Source organism: Alexandromys fortis, unplaced genomic scaffold (assembly GCF_014885135.2).
Source record: "Alexandromys fortis isolate MF-2015 unplaced genomic scaffold, M_Fortis_MF-2015_v1.1 scaffold_61, whole genome shotgun sequence".
Taxonomy (NCBI): domain Eukaryota; kingdom Metazoa; phylum Chordata; class Mammalia; order Rodentia; family Cricetidae; genus Alexandromys; species Alexandromys fortis.
In genome coordinates, this window is record NW_026067962.1 from 2113793 (window position 1) to 2137876 (window position 24084).

A 24084-nucleotide genomic window follows, 5' to 3' on the forward strand; every position below is an offset into this window, starting at 1 on the left:
TTGAGATTTCAGTCCGGTGCTCCAATGTGGGTCTCTGTCTCTGTCTCCTTTCATTGCCTGATGAAGGTTAATATTCAGGAGGATGCCTATATGTTTTTCTTTGGGTTCTCCTTCTTATTTAGCTTCTCTAAGATCACGAGTTATAGGCTCAATTTTGTTTATTTTTGACCTTTTTGTTTTTTTAGGTTCTTGAATATCAATGACAATATAGGATTTTATTGCTAATATCTACAAAGCACAGCCTGATGGGATTGTTATCATTACACAAAATACATAGCAGAAATTTGGAAAGGAGTCAAAATCTTCATAAAAAATAAATCCTCTAGTTTAAGATCATGGAGTAGCTCTCCTTTAAAAATGTCTCTAATTATTTTCACCAATATATTGTAATAATCAATATAGAGTTTTATCATTTAATTTACACCATTGATAATAATATTTTAAGTACTTCTAGCCTTTTTATATAATATGTGAAAATTATATTTTTATAATGATTTTAAGCAACATGTTCTTTTATCATAACTGTTTTTCTACTCATTTGTAGGTAGTTTCTCTATTGTTGCAGGTATATTTATGTATATATGTATTTTTCTGTGAGGGCATAGATTTTCTAGCCATGTACTAATTGTGCAAATGGACAATCAGTGACCTACAACCTCAGTCACAGAGAATTATGGATTCTTTTCTATTTAGCTTGTGGTTTGTAATTATCCTCAACTAAGTATATTAATTCTAGGGCCTTTTTAATTTTCTACAACCATATTTTACTTAAATAAACATAGTTTTACTAATAAAGTTTAAGCAAATATCCCTTTATTTTTCTATAGTTAATTTAGCAAAACTATTCATATAATTTGAAAAGAAAATGTTGAAAATGATTTTGATCATTTCGTGTTTCATCACCTGAGTATACTCTTTCTGCTTTAACAAACCATCACAGGCTAGGAGCTTCCAGCAATGCAGTTATTTCTAGGGCTGTGAAATCAAGGACGAAGAAGTTTTTCTTAGTTAGGGTTTTTGTTTTGTTTAGGTTTGGTTTACTCCTCATTTTAGAGACAGAGTTTCTCTGTGTCGCCCTGGGTGTCCTAGAACTCAATCTGTCTGTAGGTAGGCTGGCCTTGAACTTCCTCGTGCTGGTTTCAAAGGTTTAAGCTACTATGCTCAGCTATAGTTAGGGTTTCTATTGCTGTGATAAAGCATAATGGCCAAAAACAACATGGGAAAGAATTTTTTTTTCCTTACAACTGTCATATCATATGTCATCACTGTCAAGGTATGAATTCAAAGCAGGAATCTAAAGGCAGAACCCATGGAGGAGTGCTGCTTCCTAGTTTGCTGGGTTTGTTTCCTTATATAACCCAGGTCCAATTCCCATAGTAGCATGATCTAAAATGGTTGTGCCCTCCTATTTTAATCATTAATAATGATAAATATTGCTCCACAGGCATCCTAGAAGTTCATCTAATGGAAGCATTTTCTTCATGTATGCTCTCTCCTCTCAGATGCTACTAGCTTATGTCAAATTGAGAAAACAATAACTAGAATAATCCCAGAGGAACCGATTCCATATGTAGTGATTACGTACTTACTAGATTACAGAGGACCACTTTTTCAGTGTATCCCCACGTGGACTAAAGAGTACTGGCACTGGAAACTGAAGTCTTCATCTTCATGTTCTCAAGTAAGATAGCATCCCCAAAGTTCCAACTAACATTGTAACACAGGTGTTGAAGCCATAAAGATGTGAATAATGAGCCAAATTAAAAACATTCACATCATAAAATTTTAAGCATAAAGGTAACTGTGTTAACCTGGAATCCCATGAAGGATTGAAGTACTGATCTCTAAATTCCTGTCTTTTTAATTTATTTAAAAGTAAATATTGTATGTGTTATAATGAAGTTTATTGATATACAATGTACACATGAAAAGTACACACTCCTATGCTTTTAGTATATTTGTGTATGTGTTTTCACATATTGATGGAACATGGCTGCATTTATTTCTTTCCTCTAAGCTCTTTGTGACTTCCTGCTGTCTGCTCTACTGGCTCTCTGTGGTCTCTAATTTCATTTACTTGCATTTCTGTGTTTTCCTAGTTTAGTTCAAAGAAGGACAATGCTGTTTCTTTTTTTCAAAAAAAAAAAAAACAATGTTGTTTTGAAGTAATCTTTTGGATTCTGGAGAAATGTTTTAGCAGTTAAGAGCTCTTGCTGTTCTTCCTTCTAGAGAACCCAAGTTCCATTTTCACAACCCAAGTCAGCTGTTCACAAATTCCTGTAATTCCAGGTCAGGTGAATCTGATGTGCTCTTCTGGCTCTACTGCCAGAAGCACACACGTGTGCTAGACATAGATACACATGAATAAAAATAAAATAAATATTTTTAAAGGAGTGTTGTGTTTTGTATGTTTAAGTTTCACTTTCATTTACTTCTGATACATAATACATTTTTTCTTTCTTTTTTTCTGATTTGTTGTTTTGTTTTGTTTTTTGGGGTTTCTTTTTGTTTGTTTGTTTTTCAAGACAGGGTTTCTCTGTATATCTTTGACTGTCCTGGAACCAACTTTGTAGACCAGGCTGCATGTCTTTGCCTCCCTGAGTGCTGGAATTAAAGACGTGTGCTACCACTGGTTGGCTTTTTTCTGGTATTTTTTTTTTTCATTTCTACTAATTTCTTCCAGTTACACAGCTTTTGCTTGCATTGTTAGATGGCCTAGTTGAAGTCTTTCTGTATTTATGACATAATTATTCTTTGCTATAGACTTGTAATTTATTGCTTTTATGTCATGCTTTAAAATTTTGCTTATGTTTCAACTATTTTGCTTTAAAAACATGTGCGGATGCATTTATCTTTGGTGTTTTGATATTGTTGTACATTATTTTCAGTTTATCTTACTAGTCTCTAATTTTTTATTATCTTTATTATTTTTGTTGTCAAAATGAACACATATAATTATTTTTCAATTTTTATCATATGTTGACACATATTTTATTACCTAAAGAATAATCTATCATAAATAATGTTTCCCTTTCTGATAAAAATATGTGTTAATAGGTGTTAGGTACAATATTGATTAAAGTTTGTGAGGTTCACTTATTTTATAGTCCAGTTTAAAGCTAATATTTCTTTGATTTATATAACTGGGTTATTTGTGCTTGAGAATAATGAGACATTCAAACCTCCACAATTATGTTACACGATTTAAACACTCCTTATATGTTTATTGATATTTGGTTTATGCCAAATGCTTTAAACTTTTACATATGTAAATTAAAGTGATCCTGTGCAAACTCACAGATACTTGAAACCCACCCTTTATGTACACAAGAATGCTGACAGATCAGTTCAAGAACAAAGTGTCACATCACTATATACATATTCTTATATCATCTTGTACTTGCTGCATACCTTAACACAAAGTTCAAATTTTGATTCTAAATCATTTATGATTACATGACAAATATATATATCTTAGTTATATACCATTAATACAGAGTAAAACTGTGTTATATGTTTCATTTATATATTTAATAAATCCAAGAACTATATAAATATATGTTGTTACTGGATTATTTTTCTGGAAATTATTTCATTGATTATGAGTTAAAAATCAAACATATTTACCCATCATAATCTGTATTGATTCCTGCAAATTTCACTGTTTGACAATTTACAGAGAAGATTAATAGATAAAGCATAAATCCTACAAAAGATGTCACCGCTGTAAATCTTAATTTGTTCTTACAAGACATTTCCAATCTGTCAACAATTATACCTCCCAGAAAATGGCTGATTACAACTCCTGGAAATACCATCATTCCTGAGTAAAGGAAAAAAAATTCTGTTAAAAAGGAACCTGTTGAGAGTACAGAAATATTACACATATGTGACAATCCCTTTAATCTAATACAGATTTTAAAAAGAAAACAAAACATAAAACCTAGAAGATGTGGTATCTGAATAAACCTAGACTTTATGATATATATAATCTTGTGCATGGGAATGGAGTCATTGAAGGTTTACTGGATTGTGGTAGAAATATTGATGTGTTGCTTCAAAGCACTGACTATCCAGTACAGACTAGGAACTTAGTCCATACCACATAGAAGTTATTGAGCGCTATTATTACTTAGCTATTTGAATGCATGCTTATTGTAAGAGACTTAATTGAAATAACAGGCTTTCTCAAACAGTCAGATCAACCTACTACCTGAGAATTCTCATAGATGGTCAACATGAACAGTCTAACAATGTGAGTATCCAGAATATCCAAGATCAGCTATGTTTTTTCTACTTTAGCATAAAATATTTGGAAGAGAAAATCACAGGGAGAATATAAGCTGAAAAGTAAAAACAGTAAAAGAGAAGGAATAGAGAAACGGAAAGGACTCAGAATAACAAAGTGCCCTCACACATTTCTACAATCCAATCATATCCAAATGAGGACCATTGTGTGAAGAAGTAACAGGTAGAGAAAAAATACTAATAACAACACAAACACAAGATTAAACCATGCCATAATAATACATAACATGGAATGTTCAATTAAAACGGAAAAATTGAAAAAATGTCATGCAATACTAATTTAAAGTGTGTCACATTTGTTTTATATAGCTATAAAACATTTGTTTAATGATGCAAACATGTATTACATTCTTTTTTTTTTTTGCAAGAAAGATTTTATTCTGGCTTAGAATTCCAGAGAGATACAGTGCAGGGAGTCATAACATCAGAAAGGAAAAACATGTCCAGGAAGATGATGGTCCACATTCTAATGGCACATAGGAAGATGGGACAGAGAACCAGAGGTAGAGCAAGGCTAAAAATTCTCAAAACCCACACTTAATGACACACTCCCTTCAGTGGGCTACATCTTCTAAAATTTCTATAATTTCCCAAATAGCACTATAAAGGAGGTTCAACTGTTAAAATAATGAGTCAATGAGGGGCCTTTCAAATTCAAACCAAAATAATAACTTGTTGCGGGAGGTCCTTCCGCCCCTCCAACCAATAGCTGCTGTGATACCAGCCCATTGGGGCGTGGTCTCTTTCCCTTTAAAAAAGCGGCAACTTCCTCTGCTCTCTCTCTTCACTTCCTGCTCCACCAGCAATTAGACTTCCTTCCTGGTTGCGCAGAGGGCTGTTGTCTGGGACTGTGATCTGTAAGTTAAATACCACCCTTTTAATCATAATTCCAAACTGGTGTGGCATTGTTCGTGACTTATGCCTTCAATAACTGGGTTGTCTTTTTGAAATATGAGGAAAAAAATAAAATTTATGAATCAAATAGGTTATTTTTATGGAAACAGCACATCTTTGAATCTCATATCTAAAAAACAATTTTAGAGTATGTTTTAAATCTCAGGATGTATGGATACATAATAATTGATATCTTGTTTTACTTTTTCCATAAGACCTTACAATATAGCTATTATTATAACTGCTATAATACAGGTAATTATACTATAGGCAGAAGATAATAAGTTTATTTAGCAATCATGCTAAGAGGCTAACAATGTTCTTTTGGGACTCTCCTTCTTATGAAAATATATTGATTCAAAAAGAATTGCAAAATTAAATACCAATATGGCTGATCTTCTACTCAGTGAATAAGCTAATGAAGTCAATAAACTTTTCTCAAAAGAAGAAATGCAAAGTACTAATCAAACTCCTGGCTATATTCCCACAGGAATCCAAATCCTACTAGAGATATATTTGCACATTTTTATTGCTACACTGATCTCAATAGTTAAGACATGGCACATGCCTATCTATCAACAAATAAAAGAGATATTCAAAAATAAGTTAACAATAATTAGTAACAATGACAATAAAATGAGTTACAAATGTTTCAATGAAGTTTAATTTGCCAATAAAGAAAAATGAAATCATGACTTTTAGACAGTGATGGATAGAACTAGAAGTCATTATAGCTAAGTGAAATAAGCTAAACCCATAGGGACAAAAATAAGTCTTTCATATGCAGATCAAATATTTTAATCCCTGCTTTTGGGTGTTGTATGTGGTATGTGTTTATGGTGTATGTGTGTGTGTGTGTGTATGTCTGTGTGTGTTAGTCATGAGACTAGGATGGTTCAAATGAATAGATTCTAAGTGAGGCACATCATAGAATGCTTATTTCATCAAAACAGAGGGGAATTATTAGAGGTGAGAACAGAGAACAACAGGAGAGGGACAAGCGATGGAAAAGGAAGGACTTGGGGAGTCAGATCCATAGGAACAAAGTGTAATTAGCATGCAATGAAATTGTTTCATTAAGGCCTTTTCATACACACTTTGTCCCTATTACATTCTTTAATGTTGCTTTTATTTAACTCTGTGAAGCTGTGTTACTCTGCTTGTTTAGATTACCTTATTGGTCTAATAAATAACTGAATGGCCAAAAACAAGGCAGGAGAAAGGACAGTCAGGGCTGGCTTTCAGAGAAAATAAATAAGCAGAGAAATCTGGGCAGGGGTATATCAAGAAACAGGAAAAGGGGGAGAGACAAGCTCAAGGTGTTATCCATCAAGCTACACAGCCAGCCATAGAATAAAAAGTAAAGAAATCAATACAAAAGTATAGAAAGATAAAAGCCCAGAGGCGAAAGATAACTGCTATATTTCAAGAAAAGCTGAGTAGAAATAAGCCAAGCTAAGGCTAGGCAGTCATATATAAGAATAAGCCTCAGTGTGATTTATTTGGGAGTTGGTTGGTGGACACTCTATAGATCAAAGAATCAAAAGATAAAAAAGAAACAATCACACTTTGATATAACAATGTGAGGCTCAAATTTGCATGGAGCCTAAGAAAGATTGAAAAGAAAAAGGAAAAAATAAGATACACCTCCTGTAAGAAGTTCTGTCTTAGAGTAGAAAATGTAAACAACATTTTCTCACACAAAGTAGAACCAAAAATCTAAGAAAAAAAAAAAAACACCTGCCATAGTGCATCCTGCACTGACATTCCAAAGTTGGGAGGTTGAATGTAGTTCCTGGTCAAAGACAACTCTGACCAGGTCACAAGCTTTAGGCATGGCTCTTATGAGCTTAGAATATAGAACCAGCCACAAGTGCCATTCCAAGGACCCAACAGAAGCTTAACAGTTCAAAGTTTCCTCACAAGATGAAAACAGGATAAAACTTCTATAGGAAAAAAGATTCAGATTAAAACAACAACGAAAAAAAAATCAAACCTTCTGAACGAGTTCCAGTGTGTTTTACAATGTGCATAGGCTTAAGAAAGAAAGAATGTGGGCATAGACATCATAGAGAGGAAGAGATAATTGAAAAACAATAAAATAATGTCTTAGAAAGTAAAAGTACTATAAAATAAAAAAGGCATGTAACATAGGAAAATACACAGTTAATATGGATCCTATATAGCATTGTCTTGGTTCTGAATTTTCTGAATGCAGATAAATAAATACAGCTGCTAAGAGACATGAGATTGAACTAGGAACTGATGAAATAAACTAATCTAGCTATTTAAGAATGGCAATCAAAAATGTATTTGTCAAATGGAAGTTAAAAATGCTTTGGAGAAGAGGTTTTGCTTTTGTTTCCATAGGAAATGAGAGGCTGTAGATTCCTTCAGGATTAATATGGATCATATTTGATCAAGAGAGACTTCCTGAATTTTGACAAAAGATTCCACAATGGTCTACCTAGGACTTGGCAATTATCTCAATTTTCTCTGGGACCCCTAAAGATGCTTCACACTCAGACAAAAGGAAGCAGTCTGAAAAGTATGATGCGCACATTCCCAAGAAGTGGGTAGGTGCTCCTTGGTAATTTAGTGGGTTAATGATATTTGTTATCATTTAGGGGAATATAGAAATATAAGAATTTAGAATAAAAAGACAACTATTAATCTCAGATATTTTACATTTTATGCATTTTGGTATGTTGTTAAAAATTTAAAATTATTTTCAATATATTGCATTTATGTTTCCACTCATATTTGCATATTGTGTTTATGCAGCTCCTTTAAAAATGTAATGAATAATTTAAAAATGGGTTTAGTAATTACTCTATAATAAACCTGTAGTCATGGTAAGCATGTTTCCTGGTTATATTTAGATAGATATTTTCAATATAGATATTATATTTAGATAGATAGATTATTTTCAAAAACTTCAAAGACCTATAGAATATGGTATTTAGATATCTAATGAGTTAAAATTTTTCATGAAAATGAGACACATCTGCTCCTGGGAGCACCAATTTACTTCATAAAAGGATGATGGGTATCAAAGAAACTCCATAGGAGCTTGCTTTCATTGTGGCAAAACTAGCCATTTGGGCAAGAAACAGCTTTTGCCTTGACTGCTTGACTGTGTGCTGAATCAAGTGGATACACAGAACCCACTGGAAATCAACTGTTGCATGCTGCCAAAACAAAGTGATATAGTCCTTCAGAGCTCCTGCCTAATGGAACAATCTTCCAGACATTCTGCACGTCACAGAGGAAAGTAACTGATGCACTCTGGCAATACAAGGTGGGACAGTCCTTCAAATTTCTTGTTTCACTGAAAAGTCTACCAGATCCTCCAGGCCTGTATGCTAAATATCGATGCCCCAATGCTGCAGAGTAACTTTGGCTGATTGTTCAGGCAGTAAGATGTCTCTGTCATTTCTAGAGTTTTGAAATTCCCTTACAATGTACTTCCTGTTTTCTTAAATAACATTATATCCTTCTGGGACCTTTGATGAAGTAAAAGACTATAAAATTATAGTTGTAGTTTTCCTTAGTTTTGATGGAAAATAAATTAATTATAAAACTTTGGATGCACTAAGACTAGATAAAGGAGTATTTTCTTCAAATTTGTCAGACACAAATGCATTAGACATTGTAAATATAACCCTTACTTGATAATTGTTCTTATTGTATATAGTCTTAATACGCTTAAAATAAAACCTTTTTATTTAGACAAAGGGGGAATGCTGTGGAATATTTCTTTAAGATGTGTTGCATTTGTTATGCGGTGGTACATTTGTTTAATGATGAAAAGATCTGTTTCATTCTTTTATGTTGCATTAGTTTAAATCTGTGAAGCTGTGTTATTATGCCTGTCTAAAACACCTGTTTGCTCTAATAAATAGCTGAATGCCCAATACTAAGGTAGAATAAAGGCTTAGGCAGGGCTGGCATGCAGAGATAATAAAGAGGAAGAGAATCTGGAGAGAGGGAGGATCAAAGAATCAAGAAAATGGGGAAAGGACTCAAGAAGCCAACCTCCCAGCTATGCAGTCAGTCATGGAATAAGAAATAAAGAAATCTATGCAGAAATATAAAAAGATAAAAGTCCAGAGGCAAAAGATAGATTGGATAATTTAAGTTAAGAAAAGATGACTAGAAACATGACAATTTTAGGCCCGGTATTCATAATTAAGTATAAGCCTCCCTGTGATTTATTTGAGAGGTGGGTGGTGGGAACCCCAAAGACAAAAGACTAAAGTGTACTAGTAAAAGAAAAATAACCAACAACAAAACGAAGTAAGAAATAAAGGAGACATTTAAAAAATAAAAGCAAGAGAAATGGATAAGAAAACATAACTGAAAATAAAAATTCAAATTCAGGTCCAAGGTGGTAGAATAGGAATACTCGGCACCAGTTTTTTCCTCCATAGGATGGAAAAAAATTCTTCTCACCTTGCTCATTGACATTTTCAACTCTAGAAGATCCAGAGAGATCTTAGCCAGGGAGATGATTTCACTTAATTTTTCCTACATTTATTTTCATTTTAACATGGATTTTTATTTCTTGTTATTTTTTTTTATCATTTTTACCTTATTTTTTTTGAGTTTTCTTCTCTTCCCTGTTTTCCTTTCTAGGGTTTCATTTTACCTTCTTTTTATTTCTATTTTTATCCTTTACATTTTTTTAACTTTTTTCTTCTTTTGTTTTTTAAATGATGAAGATTTTCATGTATCCTAGGCAAGTGTTCCAGAACTAAGTGACAGTTCCAGCCTTTCAATTTCTTGTTTTATTTATCTATTTTTATTATTTTAAAAAGTTGTTTTCCCTTTGTCTCTTCTCCATCCCACAACAACTGGGAATTAACTCCAGGGTCTGATATACATTTAAATGTTAATGTGCCCCAAGTTATATTTTCTGAAGAGTTAACTTGTAAACCAGTCTTCTTGAAATCTAGTGGGCCTTCTACTTGATGAAATGGAGAAAGTATACAACCCTACAGCAATACAGATTATAGAAGAGGAGGCTTGATGATGTAGGATTCCTTTCTATACCATTGGTTAATAAAGAAGCTACTTCAGCCTATGGCAGTGCAGAATAGAGCTAGTTGGGGAAGGGGGGAGCCGAACTGAATGCAGGGAGAAAGAAAGTAAAGTCAGAGTGACACCATGTAGCTGCCAAAGGAGACAGACACAAGAGCCATACTGGTAAACCAGAAGCCTCTTGGTGAAACATAAATTGATAGAAAATTTTAATTTAAGAGCTAAGAGCTACCTAAGAATATGCCTGAGCCATGGACCAAATAGTGTTGTAATTAATGCAGTTTTGTGTGGTTATTTGGGTCTGGGTGGACAGGAAATGAATGCACAGTCTCCATTTATACAGTGATGCTCAATATGGATCACAGATTCACATAATACCTAAAAAAGCTGAAGGAAAAAACAAGGGCTTCTAGACCTACAAAATCAGGAGCCAACCACAGTCTCTTGGTAGTTGCATTTCTTTTCATATAGTCTCTGTTTTCTGGCAGAGAGCAGAGGCATGGCTCCTCTAAGAGAAGGCTTCCTGACTCAGAATTAGCAACAAAAACTGTGAGGTTTCTTTGAGAGATGGCTCGCTGGCTCTTTCAGGATGCTGGGCATTTAAATGGAGTTTGTGGGCCGCATGCCACATGCCACCAATTATGTGGTAGTGTTATGGGTCAAGAGCTTCCAGAATTGGGGTGACTAGAGAGATGACTCAGAGTTTAAGAGCACTGACTAGTCTTCCAGAAATTCTGAGTTCAACTCCCAGGAACATGGTGCCTCACAACCATCTGGTGACTTCTTCTAGCACGCAGGCAGAACACTGTATACATAATAAATAAATCTTTAAAAAAGCATTCTCATTTAGAATGTAATGTATAATTATTAAATACAGATTAATAGACATATATAATAGTCAAACTGTATTCATGTTAGTTGTGTTTTCTAGATGTTCAGAGATATATTTCAGATAGTGTTCTTCAAACCCTTCAAAGATATACAAAATCTGGCATTAAAAATGTTTTAAGAATTTAAGACTTCTCAACTGGGCAGACATGGCACACACATTTAATCCCAGCACTCACAAGGGATAGGTGGGTGGATCCTTTGAGGCCTGCCTGGTTTATAAGAGCTAGTTCCAGGACAGGCACAAAAGATACACAGAGAAAACCTTGTAAAAAAAAAAAAAAAAACTTAGACTTTTAGACTTTTCTCGACAGTGTGATATGTCTGCTTCTGGCAACACCAATTACTTCAAGGAGGTTGATTGTCATTGAAAACAATCATTACACAATTTGCCTTCAATGTGATAAGGCTGGTCAATTGGGCAAGAAACTACTCTTGCCTGGGCTGCTTGGTATTATGCTGTATAAACTGGATATGCAGAACCGACAGAAAAATGACTGCTGAAATTGAATGAAGAAGTTGAGAGAGTCATTCAGGTTACCTGCTCCATGAAAGACTCCACTAGACATTCTTCAAGTCACAGAAGAAAGTGACTGATCAATTGTCAATAAAGGCAAAAATATCTCTTTCAAATTTCCTGCTTCATGGAAAAGTCTGCCAGATATCATGGGCCTGTAGACTGAAGATGGATGACAGAACATTACAGAAGAACTTTCTGTAACTGTGCAGGCAATGAACTTACTCTTTCAATTCTTGAGTTTTGGAAGTTGCTTACAATGCACTTCCTATTTACTTATGTAATATTATATCCTTCTGGGGTAATTGGTGGAGCTGAAGGCAGATAGCTTTCCTTAGTTATGATAAAGATAAATTAGATATGAAACAAAAGTATAAAACAAAAAAATATTAAAATTGTAATTCTTGCTTGATACCTCTTTTGTATATACAATTTTACTATGCTAAAATTAAAACCTTTATACTTAGCCAGAAAAGAGGGAGATGATGTGGGATTCCCCTCTGTACCATTGGTTAATAAAGAAGCCACTTTGGCCTGTGGCAGGGCAGAATAGAACTAGGTGGGGAAAACTAAACAAAATGCAGGGAGAAAGAAGGCAGAATCAGAGTGACAGCATGTAACTGCTGAAGGAGACATGCACAGGAACCATACCAGTAAACCATGAGACTTGTGGTAAAATATAAATTAATAGAAATGGGGAAATTTAAGCTGTAAGAGCTAACTAGAAGTATGCCTGATTGTTCGAGTGTAGGCAGTAGGGAAATGAGTGTGTAGTTTCCCTTTACAGCTGAAGTTAGTTCTTGGGCAATAGAGATCAAAACATAATTGACCACCTCTACGTCTATATTCAACACCAGAGCGATAGCAGGACAGACTGTATGTGACAGGTAAGTCTAATTATAGAATGTCACACAGTGAAATCTATGATTCTAATTGTTAACAATCACCATGAAGCACCTTCAGCTATCCCATAGACCCTCCAACACGAATATAGCAACCAACCTAAGAATTATTTGTGAATAACAAATTTACTGTGAATGGGGTCTTTGGAAGTCTGTGCATCCTAACTATTATGGCTCTAGGAGGAGTCACCATTGAGAATGTATACCAAAACTTATGATGCCTCCTCATCTGGGAAATACAAATGCTGCAGAGATAGCATTTGTATTTCCCAGCCACCCAGACCTGAATAATCACATAGAAGCTATATTAATTACAAGACTGTTTGGTCAATGGCTCAAGCATATTCTTAGCTAGCACTTACATCTTAAGTCAACCCATTTCTATTAATCTATGTACTGCAATGAGGCTCTGGTCTACTGGTAAGTTTTCTATGTCCTATTCATTGGCAGCTACGTGGCATTACCCTGATTCTGCCTACTCTCTATATCTCTGTTCAGTTTTCCTGCCTGAATTTATTCTGCTAAGCTACTGACCAAAACAACATCTTTATTAACCAATGTAATAAAACATATATACAGCATACATCATGCTTGAAATGACAGAGTTTTTCCACCCTATCATGATTTGCAAAAATGATGTTTTACTCTGATCTTGGGCATGGTAATCCCTGCTGCCAAACTGTGATCACAAACAATGAACATAGAAATACATTGCATTATAAAATATTTTGTAAATAAACACAACCTTAAATAAAAAAGAAATCAATTATTTCTAAGTCACACTGAAAGAATAATTCAGCATATTATGAAATCCATTCATATAAAATAAAGAACTGTCCATATGAGCTTATGAGGAAATTCAGTATGAAAAAATATGAAAAGTAGCAATTCATAACAGATGAACAGTATAAGTTAATGAAGATAATTAAAAATAAGAGAAAGAAACTCAATAAAGAGAGATTATGAAACAAACCCAAAGCTTCGAAATGAAAGCTTGATAAACTGAAACAAAACCAATTAAACTGGATATAAATGGCAAAGAGCACCTACAAGTAGAAGGAAGAAGACTTGAAGCCTCAGTTGCAGATCAAGTTCAACTCAAGCCCAGTCTAGGCTGCATTACATCCCATCTCAACTAACAAATTTAGTCAAAAGCTTTACCAATAGATTAATTCAAGCTAACGAGAAGAATATAGAGGCATGCTGCCAATCCCTGGGCCTCACATGGTAGAAGGAAAAGATACCTCCCCTAAGATGTGTCCATACTTCCAAGTGTGTGTTATTGCAAGACATTGCACACATACATACATAAAAACAGAAATGGTAAATAAATACTATATATATGTATATAAAGTATATATATATATACACTTTCTCAAACTATGAGGTCATTAAATTAAGTATATAAAAACACATCCATAATAAACTTGTTAGTAGATGTAAATGCAGTTTTGTTTTATGTTTAGAAACATATCATGGAAAGTAAATATGGATATTTTATATAGCCATTATGAATATATTTAAAAGAAAGTGAAATATATAGTGTGAGCAATAATTTCCAAGTAATTATCATGGACTGGGATTAATTTAAGGGACTTCAGACTAGTGGACAATTAGAACCTTCGTGAGAAAGTAATTTTTCCTTTAGAATACCAGATGTGAATGAAAAACTCTAGCAACTAACTGAAAGAGAGAGAGAAGTAGAGAAGAAACAGGAGTTACATGAGGGTCATTTAATTTATTTTATATGGTTTTTGTTTTATATCTATTAAAACAATGTTATTGATGCATGTCCACTTATAATTTTATAATATACACTTATTGACATGAATGATCACTAATATCTATAAATCTTGCTTGCATTATCATTGCACCTAAAATTACTGTGGTTTAACCAGCATTAATCCTGGTCGATGTTTACATAGGCTATACATGTGTTTTGCATCTTCTTCCTTTCAATATTTGTCTCCATATTTAAATAAAGCTTCATTTGGGCAATATATATTGCAACTTCTTCCCATTATGACAATGTTTAGTCTCTTCCTATATTGTATAACTTCAAGTGTATTTGTTAAATAATTTCCCCCTATAAGCCTTAATCTTATTTACATACTGAATACTGAAGCAGTTCTTTTTTCTAAACTCTTTGCTAACATTTATTTTTACTGTCAACAGGAAGAGATGATAGAGATTTTATCTCTGACTTCAGAGCAAAGCAAATTTAGCTTATGATTTTAGATGACAAAGACAATATTCATTCCACAACTAAGATAAAATTGTGTTATCATGTATAATAATAACCTCTTCTAAGAAAATAACGAGAATGACGAGTGATTTAATTATTAAAAAATTTGAGGTCTCTAAGTTTAGGATTTGGGTTTTTCTTTTGTTTCTGTTTTCTATTTATTTATTAAAAATTTCCACATCCTCCTTTCCTCCCATTTCTTTCCCACTTTCCCTACTCCCCCTCTCCCCTCCCTCTCCAGTCCTAAGAGAAGTCATGGTACCGTGCCCTGTGTTTTCTAGATCACAGTTCACTATGAGTACAGATATTGCCTAGCCCCCTTACACATTTTTGTCGGAATTGTGCCTCAGAAAAATTGGTTAGAATTGTTGGACAATAAGGCCTTACAAAGCCCCCAAACATCCCAGATTTTTGCCCTTGTTCTTGCTTACTCACTGATTTTGACAATAAATCCCTGTTTCTGAAGAAATCATTAACCTGATTTACAAAACATGGAGAAATTCAACTGGTACTGACATGGATGCTTCAACCCATGACTAGCTTTCATAATGCAGAAGTTCCTACAAACACTACTGGAAGAGAACAGTAGTTATTACCCATACCAAGGTGTTAACTCCAAGAACTATGAATGAGTGTCATGGCAAGATGTATCTACTGCTGTAATAGGGACATGAATGATAGTGTAGGAAATAGAGACATTCTGAATGTAATAACATCTCATTCAAAAAGACAAAGAAGAAAGCAACTGAAGAATTATTGGCTCTGAATGGAAGAAATACACTACAGCCCCTCTTCCCAAGGCCCAATGATCATTGGGGAACAGGAAACAGAAAGAGTGTAAAAATCCAGACAGTGGGTAGCTACAAAGAAACAGCATCTTATGAACACACCAAGGCAGAGGCACATATGAAGGCACAGAGGTTGCAATAGTATCCACAAAACCTGTGCAAGCCAGAGTGAGACCTCATCCCAGCATGACAATAGGAGTTGGGCAAGAACATCTACGTCATGAAGTTATTAGCAGCTAATAGTGAGAGAGACTCTCTTAGAGAGCTAAGAATCAAATCACTCCCTAAGCAACAGCTCTTTGTGAGAGGTGGTTTTATGAGACAAAAGACTAAGAGGAATGGAGGAAAACTCTTCTAGGAGATTTTCTCAGAAATCCTAAGGACAATACTCTCTAAAGTAGACAGTTTCCCAAAACGCAATATAACTTACTATGAGGCACTTGACAAAGTCAAAGCTTTGGCATAGAAGCCTTTCACTCTGCCTGCAGACTGATATTAGGTTAGATATTAGATTAGAGGAATCTAAGGCATTGCTATTGATACAAAAATTGCATGAAAGTTCATCCTTACTAAGCCAAAGGTAGAGTGTGCAATTGTTAATACATCTATTATACGCGGGCTGAGGATTTAGGTAGATGAAACAATCAATATATAAACATACCATGAAATCTGAGACTGAACAAGAAAATCTGCTCAATAATCTGCTGATGATCAGGGTTATGCACTTATGAAGATTGGTTTTTGTTTTTTCCCATATTCTTTTTGTGTTCATTCCTTACTATATTTTTCTTTCCCTCTGTATAATTAAACATTAATGCAAATATTTTTAACTGTGCCTTCACAGGTTACACTAAATGCTATAACAAACCATCTTGATTTTTTGTTCGTTTTATATTGTTTTTCATTTGTTTTCTTGATTTTCTTTTTCTTTTTGAGACAGGGTTTCTCTGTGTAGCCCTAGTTGTCCTGAAAAACTGCTTGAAGTTTTATAGGCTATAATGCAACTTTATTTTCATCACTTTTCTATTTTTATAGAATCTTTTGATGCTTCCATTTAGAGCTATTTTATAGAAGTCTTTTAAAGAGCAAAATTCTCAATTCTCTTTTAAGATTAAAAATGTAAACAATACCAATTACTTTTTAGTGTCAAAACACAAAAAACATTTACAAATACGAATCATTATCAAAGAGCTTATGCCTTGTGACACTGTTCAGAATAATTAAAATTAATTTAGCATGATAATGGATATATAATTATATGTACATAAACAGTGACATATCTCTGTCAGTTAGGGCATAAGCAGTACCATGGAATAATTACAATGCATTAAGTTCAAATCAATGTGTATCCAGAAAATATATTTTCTGGTAAAAGAAATAGAAGAATAAATAGGGAATTATATGACTGTTTTAGAAAAGACTTTAATACTGACCCACAAGATGAAATGTGTAGAAGCATGTAAAAAAAAGACACATTGTGGCTTGAGAAGGCTGGTTTCCTAAAGAGAAGGGTAAAAGAAATATGCAGGCATATAGAGGAAGAGGCTAGAACATAGTGAGCTATAAAAACAACATTGTGAAGTTTTATGTATTAAAAATATTAACCTAGTGTAGCGTGGTCACGTTTATATAGTTTCTGCAAGTGACATTCAACTACACTGCACCCTGTGTCCTCTGCTTACATGACATTTTTCTTAAATATACATAACACACTTAAATATAAACATCATGGAAATTTTAAAAATCAGCACAGTAAGAAGAAAAATCTACCTGTGAGCTTAGTGGCAGCTGAGGGCGTTAACAAAAACTGATTTTCTAAATATAGTTGCACAAATTGACTAGTTTCCTTAAAATTCACGGACTCCATGGTTTTGTACAGAGAGCAGCACAACAGCAGCGGGTTGCAGACCAGACACTGAAAGAGAACAGGTCATATCACAATCATTTGATGTCTTTAGATGCTAACGACCAACCTGCGGAAGTATCTTTCTACTGTCAAAACAGACTTATGCAAACAAAACTATATAATTCCATAAAAGACACATTCCATAAGAGATTTGTAGTTTGGTTCTTCTATATGGCCAAAATAGCTTTTATCTCTGGATCTATTAGCTTGTTGAAAATATCTCTCAGTGCCCCTTTAGAAACACTCATTTTGAATTTTATTGACTCAGCTGGTGGACACTGTAATTTTGCATCATGTGATTGCAATGTACTTATTGATCCTAAATACTTATGTCACCTTCAACTCCCCAATGTATATGGTTACAATAAAAACCCCTATGCATGTACTCTTGATGTCCTATGACAAAGTATCTTTAGAATTGTACATCCTTGGAAGGATTTTTTATATTGAGTTTATGAGTAATTTATTTCATTTTTGATCCAAATTTTTCTTTAGGTTTTATCTTTTTATAATAATACTTTAATACCAGAGAGTCTAGTTTCCTAGAAACACAACATATATTCTAAGATTCATAAGAACAACATCTCATATTCGGCAGGCTTTTGCAGACATGTATGATTGCATCAATAGGTCCCTGAGCATGGGAAGGCCTTACAATTGTCAACAAGACTGTGTGTGAGTGTTCTAAAATGTAGCCAGTAATAATGCCAATATTAGAGCAAAGAAGCCTTGAGATAAATCCATCCTTCAGATTGTGAGCACACTAGTCACCCCATGTACAGCTGAGAGGAAAAACCTCATACTAATTTTGCACTGATAAGTAAAAACGTTTTCTGCACGACAAAACTTAGTAGCATGACAGAAAACAGTTTTACTTATCAGTGGCATAGATCACATAATTAGAAACACTTGATAACCTTTGCTAACATTTGTAGACCTCAAGAATTTTGTCATACAGAAATACATAAGATAGTATTTCTTTTGTCTTTCTATATTTTCAAATATATATGTGAATTTGGGGATGCTGGAAAGTATATCAGTTGGCAAAGTGCTTGTTCTGCTCAAGGACCTGAACTCAGTCTATCAACTAAAATACAAAAGGCCAAGCACAATTGCAAACACTCATAATATCAGTGTTGAGAAATGGAAATGGCAAGGATGGTCCCTGAGACCTACTGGTAAGCTACTCTAGCCTATGTAGCAAGTTCCAGTTCATTGTGTCTCTCAAAAAAGTAAAAAGACAAAGAAACAAACCATGTATAGTACCTGAGGAATGACACCTGAGCCATCTGAATTTCATATGTATGTGTATTCATTTGCATGTGAATGTGAACATATGTGAATATCTACATATACATAAATACACAAAAATATGTGATTTCTTTATATAATTTAGAAGTCCAATTTGTGTGTTTATGTGTGCTATTCTACTATACCTCCTTATGGATTGGGTAGATTTCCTAAGAATTACCAATTCATTCTTAGTATTACCTTCTTCTATTTAAGTAGCCAACACTCATATACTATAGATTCATTCACAAAACAAACATTCTTGACTTTATATTATCTGACCTATTAACTTTTATTCTGTGTTTTACAATAGTTAAATCTTACTTAGAACACATTTCCACTTCTGTTTTATACATATATTCTCTGTCAACATTTACTTTTTAATTTCTCTAAAGAACTCTAAATCCTGCAAAGTATCTGTGTTATATAATATGAGACAGGAATTCTTACATTCATCATAACATACACTGAACAATATTCTTTTCATTACTTAAGCCATAGAAAATATTTCTTTAATATATATGTATTTATACACACAGATAACCAATTGTCAAGTAGTCTGCCCTATAAATATGATTCATTTGAATGCATGTACAAAATTTGTTATTCTTTAAAATATAAAATACTCGGGAGGCAGAGGCAGGCGGATCTCTGTGAGTTCGAGGCTAACCTGGTCTACGAAGGGAGTTCCAGGAAAGGCTCCAAAGCTACAGAGAAACCCTGTCTTGAAAAACCAATATATATATATNNNNACATACATATATAAAATACATATGCCATGTTATTGAGTATTAGTGCATTGAATTTATAAATTATTGAACTAAATGTCTCATACATAAACATAGCCTTCATGCATTAGCATTATACATCTGTCAATTTCCCCGAATGTTATTAATACAGATAGGTCGCATTCAATTTTCTTTATGAAATATTTAGGCATAGCTGTGAAATGAATTCCTGAATCACTTATAATTTTGCCACAACGTTTTAGTCTACAAATCCAATTTTTGATTTAGATAAAACATATGTAAATGATAAGTACAGGACAGGGTCAAATTTGTCACTGTTTAAAGATTATATGCTTTCACGTATAGAAAAACATAAAGGTAATATTAAAGTAATGTTAAAACCAATACCTTAATTCAGGAAATTTGTAAATTAAAAAACTGATCCATAAATCTTAATAACATTCAATTAACCAAATGAGCTTTTTTTGTGAAAGAAATCATGGAAGAACTCACAATAAAACAGCTATAGAGAAAATGCCCAGAAATAAGTTTAACCTTGATAATGAAGAAATTCTACGATGACAGTTGTAAAACATTGTGGTGATTTCTTGTTTATACTTAAACAAATAAAGCTTGCCTGAAGATCAGAGGACAGAACTAGCTACTAGTTAACCACAGAGTTCTGGAGGTCTGTACAGACAGACTGAAAGTCATATGGCTGGGCAGAGAGAGGAATATAAGGAAGGAAGAGATAGGGACTCAGTCCCTTTTCTGTTTGAGAATCATGGCGACACTGACTGGTCCTTTACTTCTCTGATCTTTTAGCGTTTACCCTGATACCTGACTTTGGGTTTTTATTATTAAGAGCAATATTTGAAGTACACACATATACAAAAAAGGGAAAAGATCATACATGATCGTGATAGAAGAATTAATGCTAGAAAATGCTAAAGTAATCTATATATTCAATACAACCTCAACAAAAACACTAGAGACGCTATTTCAGAGCTTTTAAAAGCAATATTGAAATTCATAAGGCAGGAAAAAGTTGTCAATAAGTTGAATTAATCTATAACACAGCAAATCTGGAGGTGTCAGTATACCTGATATCAGGACATTCTACCGAACCACAGTAAGACAAAGCAGAATGACATAGACAGAAAGGAAGACACAGAGTCCAGTCAGACAAGGGTAAAGCAATGCAGGTATTCCAAAAAAAAAAAAAATCAGTCATCTATAGCAAGCTGATTTTTGATAAAGAGTCAAAAAGTATTCTTCTGTATATGGATGTCCACATGCACAAAACTGTAATTTGACCTCAAATTTCATTCTGTAGAAAAAGCCTACTCAAATGTGATTAAAATGTAAAAGTAAGGCCAGAAACCGCAAATTTACTAAGAAAGAACAAAAAGGCTTCCCTGTATCAGTATGAGCAATGATCTTTTTCATCTATGACTTCAAAGGTAAAGAAAACAGAAGCAATGTAGATAAGTGTGATCATTTAAAAACCTAGAGGCTTCTGTGCAGGAAAGAAAACAACCACTGGATTGAAAACGTAACCTGTAGAATGGGAGGAAGCCTTTACCACATAGTCTTCTGTCCAATGATCAACACACAAAATGGGTAAGATTCTGAAGAAATGTAACAACACAAAGGTAATCATATTAAAATTGGACATATAATCTGAATATGTATCAACAAATATAAAAAATATCTGGGAAATAATAAAAAATGTGAAAAACAATTAATCATTATGAAAATGCAAATAAATGCTACAATGAGATACCCCTAATACCAGTGAGAATGATGTTATGGTCTAAACATAAATTTCTCTCCACAAGTTCAGCTAGTTGGTTGCTCCTTGGTCCTGTTTGTGGAGATTTGGAAACTGTCAGGGAGGAGTGCTACCTGGAGAGAGTATGCCCCCACCAGGACAGCTGAGAATATCAGACCCTAGCCCCAATATCTCCTCACTGCTTTCTACTCCAACAAGACAGAAGATGATGCCGGAGTTGCAGACACCTGTACCTGCTGATAGCCATGACTTCTCTGCCAAGAGAAACTGAGTTATTCATAATGCTGAGCAAAATTAAACTTATCCACTGATAAGGTTCTTTGGCAGACATTCTACCTCAGAGATAACAAGTGGCTATTATCAAAGAGGACTAAACATCAACAACAACAATAAAAATAATTCTGCCAAGGATAGAGGAAAAGAAACTGCTATACAGAGTCAGTGGGGGTGTGGCTATTATGGAAAATGGAATTGGTTTTATTCAAAAATCAAGAACAGATTTACATATGATTGGGTTACTTTACATATAACAACATAAGCATTTTTATTCCTTGTAGCAAAAGCAAAAGACATTTAAAAATACCATGTATAAAGATGATAGAAGTCCTTATAATGTGAGATTCCCCTATGTATGCTGTGAATAGCATTGGTTAATAAAGAATATGTCTTGGGTCTGTGCAGGGCAGAATAGAGGTTGGCATGTAAAACTAAACTAAATGCTCAGAGAAAAAAAGGAGAGAGAGAGAGAGAGAGAGAGAGACAGAGACAGAGACACAGACACAGACACAGAAGCCATGGAGCCACCAGCAGAGACAGACATGCTGAAACTTTGCCGGTAAGCCACAGACACATGGCAATACACAAATTAATAGAGATGTGTTATTTTAGGATACAAGAGTTAGCCAGAAATACGCTTAAACTATTGGCCAAACAGTAGTGCAAATAATATAGTTTCTATGTGGTTGTTTTGGGAGCCTGGGCAGCTGGAAACACAAGAGGACTCCTACAACAGTCCTTTGAAAAAGAATAATTAAATCACTTAAAGAAATCCAAGGTAAAAAAAAATCGCTGGAAGGAAATGAATACAACTGTTCAAGACCTGAAATGGAAATAAAAAAATTAAACAAAATTTGAAAATGAAAAATTTAGAAATTAGAACAGAAACTACAAATTCAAATTTCACAAAATTAATATAAGAGAGAGAAGAAAGAATCTCAGGCATTGAAGATGTGATAGGATGAATGGATATATTGGTCAGTGAAAGGGTTAAATCTAAAAAACGCATATAAAATTTCAGGAAATCTGACACATGATGGAACAACAAAGTATGAGGAGAATAATAGGAATAGAGGAAAGAGTAGAAATCTAGCTTAAAGCCCAAAAAATTTCTTCCAACAAATCATAAGCTAAAGAAGGAGATGCATATAAAGGTATACAAATCATACTGAACAAAACATAGATTAGAACAGAAAAGGAAGTCCCCTAGGCATTTTATAGTCAAATAACTAAAAATATAAAACAAAGAAAGAATATTAAAAGCTGATGAGCAAAAGACAAAGTAATGTATGAAGTCAGATCTATTAGAATTAAACTAGAAGATTATAAACACTAGAAGGGACTTGGCAGATATGCTTGCAGACTCTAAAAGACCATATATGTCAGCTCAGACTACTATATTTAACAAAACTTTCAATCACCATAGATGTCCAAAAGAAGATATTTCATGATAGACCAAATTAAACAAGATCTACAAATTTGGCCCTAAATAGGAGGATAGAAGGAAAACTCCAACCTAAGGATTAACTACACATATGAAAACATAAAGAATAAACAATCTCACAAGAGCAAAAAAAAAAAAAAGAAAAAGAAAATCAGTACATACACACACACAAACACAAACACACCGCCTCCACCATCACCCCCAAACCCTCACCACCACCACCACAAAGAACAACCACAACAAAATAATAGGAATGGTTTTCAGTACCAATAAACAGACAAGCTAATAGATTGGATGTGAAAACAGGATCTAACCTGCCAAATTAAAGAAACATCAAGGTTGTATATCACCTCAGGGTAAAGGGTTGGTAAAAGGTGTTCAAACCAAATGGACCTAAGAAGCAAACTGGTATAGTCATTTTAATATGTAACAAAATAGACTTTAATATCAGAACTAAACAGAAGAAATGGGAAATGGCACTACATATTCATCAAAGGAAATATCCAGCAAAATGACATTCAATTCTAAATGTTTATGTGCCACTTTCGTAAAAGAAACAGTACTTCAGTTCAGATCACATATTGACCCTCACACACTGATAATAGGAGACTTCAATATGCAATGCTCAGCAATAAATGGTCAAACTGACACAGCATAAACAGAGAAATGCTAGTGATAACAGATGTCATAAATCTAATGAGGCTACTGTATTTATAGAATGCTAAACACAAATACAAAACAACAAACCTTCTTTGTACCTCATGGAAAAGGTAATCCTCATGGAATATGTAATCAACCTTCTGCAAAGTGGATTACATATTCAAATACAAAGGAAGTTTCCATAGATACAATAAAAATGAAGTAACTCCCTTCATTTCATAAGACTGCCACAGATTAAAACTGGATATCACCAACAGCAGAAACAAAAGAAAAAATTACAAACCTCTGAGAACTGAACAACCAATGCTCTACTGAATAAAGTGGGTCATAATAGAAATAAAGAACTTAAACACTTTCTGGAATTCTTTGAAAATGAATATATCGCATATTCTATATATTT

General features: G+C 33.8%; 1 protein-coding gene across 1 annotated transcript in view; it reads right to left on the reverse strand.

Annotated features, from left to right (window-relative positions):
• Positions 1-24084, reverse strand: part of LOC126508315 (solute carrier organic anion transporter family member 6C1-like) — an 85543-nt gene that overhangs the window by 31627 nt on the left and 29832 nt on the right. The window contains exons 7-8 of the mRNA XM_050153506.1: positions 17356-17500; positions 3628-3823 (exon numbers count right to left, since the gene is read on the reverse strand). Coding sequence (XP_050009463.1) covers positions 3628-3823; positions 17356-17500 — 341 coding nt within the window. The remainder of the gene's footprint in view (positions 1-3627; positions 3824-17355; positions 17501-24084) is intronic.